At 41.7% G+C, this 7,629-nt stretch overlaps 2 protein-coding genes across 2 annotated transcripts in view; one reads left to right on the top strand and one right to left on the bottom strand.

Moving 5' to 3' along the window:
• Positions 1-7,629, bottom strand: part of rgp1 (GP1 homolog, RAB6A GEF complex partner 1) — an 85,352-nt gene that overhangs the window by 48,862 nt on the left and 28,861 nt on the right. The window lies entirely within an intron of this gene.
• The window catches only part of gba2 (glucosidase, beta (bile acid) 2), a 26,463-nt gene that overhangs the window by 12,652 nt on the left and 6,182 nt on the right, over positions 1-7,629 (top strand). The window contains exons 5-14 of the mRNA XM_037681299.1: positions 172-411; positions 499-601; positions 694-847; positions 1,838-1,963; positions 2,030-2,214; positions 2,348-2,452; positions 2,550-2,657; positions 4,185-4,336; positions 4,555-4,661; positions 7,084-7,226. Of these exons, the coding sequence (XP_037537227.1) occupies positions 172-411; positions 499-601; positions 694-847; positions 1,838-1,963; positions 2,030-2,214; positions 2,348-2,452; positions 2,550-2,657; positions 4,185-4,336; positions 4,555-4,661; positions 7,084-7,226 (1,423 nt within the window). The remainder of the gene's footprint in view (positions 1-171; positions 412-498; positions 602-693; positions 848-1,837; positions 1,964-2,029; positions 2,215-2,347; positions 2,453-2,549; positions 2,658-4,184; positions 4,337-4,554; positions 4,662-7,083; positions 7,227-7,629) is intronic.

The raw sequence follows: 7,629 nt of genomic DNA, 5'->3' as shown, positions 1-7,629 counted from the left end.
GGGGGGGCAGCGGGGGCCGCTGAGCGTGACAGTTTCATTAAAATCTGTCTGGTGGTTCATGAAATATATTTCTAGTGTAACAAAGAAATACACTCCCACACACCCTTTCACCTTCACTGTGGGGATAGTAAGGTATAAATATTGTGTTTCCCCAATCTGCGTCTCCTTTAGGATTCTAGTCTCCCAGTGGCGGTGTTTGTGTGGGACATAGAAAACAAAAATGACTATGATTTAGAAGTCTCCATCATGTTTACAATGGTCAACGGATCAGGACACAAGGACGACAAGAGCGGGGGACACTGGAATGAACCACTTCATCTGGAAAAGGATGGGGAGGCAGTGTCTGGAGTCCTACTACATCACTGCACCACAGTAAACCCTTACACCCTGTGCATCGCAGCCCGAGAGCAGGTTTCATTTGGTTTTATTTTATCAGCAGCTTCATGTATTTTCTTTTTTTTTTCTCAATGAATAAACCGTATTCTGTCATATTACTAGCCTGACAGAGAGATCAGCCACCAGACAGCATTCAGTCCAAAGGGAACCTGTGGAGGTTTGTGGAGTGACCTCATCACAGACGGACGGCTGGATTCCCCCACAGGTCAGTGCAGAATCCACAACTGTGGTTTGACCAACAGAAATGTATGGAAGCAGTAAAAAACACACAATAGTATGTTCTGTTACTCTCTGCAGGATCCAGTCCACCAACGCTGAAGGGGGAAAAGGTGGCAGCCGCCTTAGCGGCGGGATGCCTGGTACCCGCTCATAAACGGAACAGTTTGGAGTTCTGCCTGACCTGGGACATGCCCAAAATAACATTTGGCTCAAAAGAGAGGGAACACTTAAGGTACCAAAGATCTGATGGCAAGTTGCTTTACCAAAGGTGGAAATGCAACTGACACATACTGCACTGTACACCAAATATGGGTGTGTGGGGTCCTTCATGATGCAGGCGGCTCTCTTCCTGTATCTGGAGGTGTAGATGTCTGTGATGGAAGGGAGGCTGACTCCAACAGTCTTCTGTGCAGCCTTCACCACTCTCTGCAAAGCTTTTCTTTCTGCAGCTGTGCAGCCTCCATGCCACACATTGATGCTGGAGCACTGGATGCTCTCCACTGCACACCTGTAGAAGGAGGTGAGGACTGAGCTTCCCAGACCAGCTCGTCTCAGCCGCCTGAGGAAGTAGAGTCTCGGATGAGCTTTCTTGATCAGGCTGGTGGTGTGGTTGCTCCAGCTGAGGTTGTCATTCAGGTGTACACCCAAGTACTTGTAGCTGGAGACCACTTCCACTGCATATCCTCCTATCACCATCTCCTTCCTCTTATTCACATTTATGTGAAGGTTCTTCCTGCACCAGTTCTCCAGGTGTTCCACCTCCTGCCTGTATCTGGACTCATCATTGCTTTTGAAGCATCCCACCTCTGCTGTATTGTCTGCAAACTTTACAATATGACAGCCCGGATGGGTTAGTGCATAATCATACGTTAGCAGAGTGAACAGGAGGGGGCTCAACACACAGCCCTTGGGGGAACCCTTGCTGAGGGTTATGGTGGAGGAGGAGAAGTCGTGGCTCTTATGCAAAGATAACCAGTTTTGTTACCTTAATTTTTTTTACCAATAATTTGAGTTTAGCTGCAAATAGTTTTAACTACTTCATCTTAGTTTCACATTGATTCAGATCAAGATTATGTGTATGTAAGATTTATTAAGACTAAAGCAGAAAATTTACTTTTTTGTAATCAAACTTATCTTGTATTGTTACTCAAACCAAACAGTTTTTTTTTTCTTTCAGAAGTTATGTACCTCCATCAGCTTCTCTTTTTTTTTGTTTTTGCAGGAGATATACTCGTTACTTTGGGGCTAACGGTGACGCGTCACCTTCGCTCAGTCATTACGCACTAACGCACTACAAACAGTGGGAGAGAAGCATCGAGGAGTGGCAGAAACCCATACTACAGGACAGGTACGGTCATCACAGCTCTCAATCAAGCTCTGTTTCATGTTTACTCAGTCTGTTCTTTCGTCACAGCTCTCTTCCATCTTGGTATAAGTCGGCTCTGTTCAACGAGTTGTACTTTGTGGCGGATGGAGGAACCGTGTGGATAGAGCTACCAAAGGATGCTGATGTCAGTGGGGGGGTGCGCAGCGAGAACGGGGGTCTGCCCGCTCAGCCTGCTGTCGTCAAGGAGTACGGACGTTTTGCTTACCTAGAAGGTATGATGAAAGGGTGTTAGTCTGCAGAGCTATGAACTTTGACTTGTTTTATTTCATTCAAGAAAATCACAAACGTAACCCAAGAAACTTGCACTAATATTCATATTTAGTTTTTTGTTTAACTCCTTTCCAGGTCAAGAGTATAGAATGTACAACACATATGATGTGCACTTCTACGCCTCCTTTGCACTCATCATGCTGTGGCCCAAACTAGCCCTGAGTTTGCAATATGATATTGGTGAGTAAACTTTTGTGTGTGTGTGTGGGGGGTGTTCTGATTTTTCCAACAAAAAGTTGCAACAAAGGCAATTTTCACACCTTTATTCTCCCCACAGCTGGCAGTGTGGTTCAGCAAGACCTGACAGAGAGGCTTCATCTGATGAGTGGGCATTGTTCTCCTGTCAAGACCAAAAATGTGGTTCCTCATGACATAGGAGACCCAGGTAAGAGAACGGCGACCGCTGAGGCGAGTGGAGTTCAGAAATGATGTTATACATTGCCGGTCTTCATTAAAAGACCTTATTAAGCGTAAGCCCTGATTAAACTGTTCCAGATTAACCTTTTAAACTAATTTTGTTTCATCCATTTGAAAGAAATTATCTCCATTTGAATAAGAAACGGAAATGCCAAGGAAAATGTGAAAATACCCTGGTTGTGCCTGTAGGTGACGATAATGCCAACATTATCCATCCATCCATTATCTTTTACCCTTCTTCGTTTTCGGGTCATGGGTGTCACTGGTGCTTCTCGTGGACACCCTGGACAGATCTCCAGTCCATCACAGGGACACATAGAGACAAATGAGAAAAACAACCATTCACACTCTAACTCACACCTAGGGACAATTTAGAGTTACCAATCAGCTGAACATGCGTTTTTGTTTCTGTGGGATGAAACCGGAGCACCCGGAGAAAATCCAAGCATGCACGGAGAGAACATGAAAGGCTCCCCGGCCGGGATTTAATCCAGCAACCTTCTCTCTGAGAGGCAGCAGCTCTATCAACTGCGCCACAATACTATAAAAATACAAAAGTCGCCCAAAATAATTATTTTTGTCTTTGACATTGTTCATAACTCAGTTTTCTAGAACTGAACTAGCAATTAAAGGAATATTATCACAATATATATGAATGTTAAGGAAAGTTGCAAAGCTTCATCAGTGTCATCAGGTGGGCACCTTTGTTCACTGGTTTTTCCCACAACACCTTTAGAGGGCTCATCAGCTATTCCAGGTGTTCCAAGTGTGCCCCTCTCAGCTTTCTGCTCCCTACTGACATCTGTTCTTTCACACTTTGTCCTTCAGTCGTATCCATCAACTTGCTAATTCAGCAGTCTTAGTGTCTAGTCGCTGGACTTGGCCTTCAATCCCCATGTCTCTAAGCAGCCTGGAAGATGAGTTTCCAACAAAGCGTCTGCTGCCAACTTCTACTGGACAGACTGTATTTCCACCAATGTTGACCAGCATCAGCTTCCAGTTCATTATACTTCAGGCTCTTGCCTTCACTGGCTTCTTCCATAGAGTCTTCCCATGGCACTACAAGCTTTATGATGTAAACAGCATGCAGAGAAGACGAGCAAACTGCATGGTCTAGTTTGAGATTAGTAGTAGAAATTTCTGCTTGAACGTTCAACCTGTGATTCATGTCCATTGCTCACTCCCATCACATGCCCCTCCCAGCCAGCCCAGGTCTGATCTGACAGTGATTAAGGATTTGTTTTTATTGCTGTCTTTTGTGAATGAAATCTGTGGCCAGTATCAGATAGGGTTGTGGAGGAGGCAGGACATAAATCAGGCCTCCAATGTTATGGCAGGGCTCCTTAATGCCTGGTTGTGATGCCAAGTGTAGCGGCCTTATGTGAGACTTGCAGCACAGCCAACTAGGATGACTGCAGGATGATCGACAAATTGACAAAATATGTCCTGGACACGTCAGCATTTTTATCATCATGTCCTGAATGTGTGTTTGTAGACGATGAGCCTTGGCAGAGGGTGAATGCCTACCTCATCCATGACACGGCAGACTGGAAGGACCTGAACCTGAAGTTTGTCCTGCAGGTCTACAGGGACTTTCACCTGACTCTGGACAGACAGTACCTGCAGGAGATGTGGCCCATCTGTCAGGTATGACTGATTTACCTGTTTGACAGAACAGTCTAGAAAGTCTTCTCTATGAACTTTTAATAGATTTTTATTTTTATTTTTAAAAAATGTTAATGGTTGGGTAAAATATTTCTAAATTTTAGTCACAAATAACTTTAATCAGCTGTAGTGAGTTTGTTAATCTTGTAATGTTCCAGCTGCTTTAAGCTGTTGTACTCTGTTGACCTTTGGTCTGTTAGGCTGTGATCGAGTCGGAGATGAAGTTCGATCAGGATGGAGACGGACTGATAGAAAACTCGGGATATGCTGATCAGACATACGACGGCTGGACAGTAACTGGGCCAAGGTGAGGCATGTTTTACTGCAACAGAACCAGTGAAAATGAGCCAAAATATTAAATCAATCTTTTAAACCAGTGGTTCCCAACCCTGGTCCTTGAGGAACACCGTCCTGCATGTTTTAGTTGTTTCTCAGCTCCACCTCACCTGATTCAGTGGTTTAATTACTTCCTTAATTTTGGCAGAAGCCTGTTAGTCACCATTTCATTCAAATCAGGTGTGTTGGAGCAGAGGAACAACTAAAACATGTAGGATGGTGTTCCTCAGGGACCATAGTTGGGAACCACTGTTTTAAACAAACTAACAAAATGAATGTTGGTGTCGTTTTCTTCAGTGCCTGCTGCCATGAGAGGCAGGTGATCATGAAAATGTCTGTGTTTATCTGTCTGTTAGCAAAATTTCTCATGACCCATTAGATGGATTTTAATGAAAATTACTCTAGAAAATAATTATTGTATTGAATACACATCTCCAACTGATTAACTTTTAACGTCAATTTGATTCAAGATGGCCACCACATTTAGTTGACCTTTGCTAACACGCATTTAGCTATAACTGTCAGTTTTTACAGATAATGAACTAAAGTTTGATGTGGTAGTAGCTGAGAGTCATTTTGGCTCAAGATCTCTCAATATTGCATGTATTGTTAATTTTAAGATTTGCTACAACTTTGTAACTTCTTCTACATAAAATAAATGTTGTTTAAAATTCTGGTGTGAAAGTGGGAGGTGGCGTAGGCCTTTAATTCTTAAATATTTTCATCTAATATGATGTAATAAATCCAGAGGGTGACGGTGTAGTGAGATAGGGTTAGGTTAGCTTCAGTGTTAGTTTAGGAGCTCCACTACAATCAATATTTAATAACGGGTTCTCTCTTTTTCGAGCTACTTGACAGATATGTGACAGAGGTACTGTGTTGGAGATGGTCTAATCAGTGACATGAGACGTTAATTTTCTTTGACCCATCAAAATGAATGTGGTCATTTATTAACAGAATCAAAATTTAACATCAAAACATTGTACACTTGATTATTCTGATCGGCTCTGATTAATAAAACTTGGCACGTTTTACTTAATAAAAACAACAGACATTTCCTTAGATCTTAAATTAATGTCTGCAGACTTTAGCTTATCTTTTTACTGGCAGAGAAATATAGAGATGGAGTAAAGTTTAAGAAGGGAAAGTGGATACTTAGGGTTAACTAAGATAATAAAGAAAAGATGGGGAGTTATCTTGTTTGAAACCAGATAGCACGTTTCCCGGTGATTTCAGCTAGATGGTACCCGAGCGTCGACTCTTTACCTTGGTGGGGTTTCAGAGAGGCCTTCTCCTGGCGTCCAGCAAGGCTGAGTCGTTTTATCTCCAGGGATTTATCCGCTTCTCATCAACTTGGGACCACGAGGCTGACTGGCCCAGCTTCCAAAATAAACTTCCCCGAAAGATAGGATTAAGTTAAGTGGAATTTCAGCAAACGTGCTGAACTCCTGAGATGTTGAATAGGTCTTTGGCGTGATGACCTGAATCAACACTCCAGACAGGTGTCATCTTTCAGGAAAAGACCACCGTGGACTTCACCTTCTCCAGCAGTACTCTCTGTTCTGAACTTTTGGAACTTCTGTTCTCCATGGAACTTCTGTTCTCTCCCCAGAACTAACTGGAACTAGGAAGTGTCGACTTTTAAAGAGTTCTGCTTCCGGTCCCTTTTGGGAAGTCCTGATTGGTTGAAAGAACCAACAGGGGTGTGGTTTTAGTGACGTCAGAGGTTACTACAAGTCAGAAAAACAGCGGAGATGTTTGGGAACAGACAGAGAAATGTTTTGGGGAAATGACAGACCCACAGGTGCCAGCTTTTCTTGTTTCTGTCTGAGAGGTTTAAAAACATGACAGTTCGTTCCAATAAACTTGTTTGCGACTGTCTCCGACTTTTGACCGACATCACTCTTTCTCATTTCAGACAGAAGATCAAAAAATGCATAATTACTTTGTAACAGACATTTTAACTTGATTTCTACTTTGAATGAGGATTAAAAAAAAAAATCATTAATACTGTTTCACAGTTGATTTAAAATGAGTGGTTCATTTCAACATTTAAAATGATTTGAACTAAACACACTTTTGATTATCAAGACATTGTAAAATATTAATGATAATATAAAAAAGAGAGTGTTCTTTCAATTGATTAGTTCAGGATACAATTAGAAAGTCTCTGGATGAGCTAAGTTGTATTTCTGGATTCAAATCAATGAAATAACAGTTCCTGTCCCATGAAGGTCTTCAGAGGCAGGTTTTGACCGGAGGCTTAGTTCACTACAACGGCTTCAGCTTTATTGAGTCAAACACATGTAGAAAATCTTGATCAGGACATTTGATCATCAACTATTTCAGAGAGAAATGACATTTGAAGATTTATATTGTTTGATTTGGTACAGTGCATACTGTGGTGGGCTGTGGCTGGCGTCCCTGTGTGTGATGAGTAAAATGGCCAGACTTTTGGATGAAAACGAAGAATACCAACGATACAAGGACATCTTGGACAGGGGCAGAGCTGCATTTGACAAATTGTTGTGGAATGGTGAGATTTAACATTCACTGTTGAAACTGTGTTTATTATTAAAAGACATAAATGTTGCACTCATCCCTGTTTGAGAATGTGACGTCATATTTTACATCAAATCGATCAGACTCGGTTCATTGCACCCATTTATTTGGCCTGTTGGTTACCCACCATTTCATCTGTTTAGTCTTAAATTATCGATATGTGCAGGGTCCATAAACTGACTGAAACAAATATATATATATATATATATATATATAATTAAAGAGTCAGGAAGTTATGGCTTTTTTCTTGTTTTAGCAAAAAATTAAAGTCGAGACAAAAGTTTTAACTGGAGACTTACATGAAAGTTTTATAAATTCATGTGTTCAAACACAAGCATCCTTTTGAATGTTTATAGATGTTTAAAGGGATAAACTAT

Source organism: Nematolebias whitei, chromosome 1 (genome assembly GCF_014905685.2).
Source record: "Nematolebias whitei isolate Nwh7 chromosome 1, NemWhi1, whole genome shotgun sequence".
Lineage (NCBI taxonomy): Eukaryota > Metazoa > Chordata > Actinopteri > Cyprinodontiformes > Rivulidae > Nematolebias > Nematolebias whitei.
Note: the sequence above shows the minus strand (reverse complement) of the source record. Positions and strands in the feature narration are given on the sequence as shown.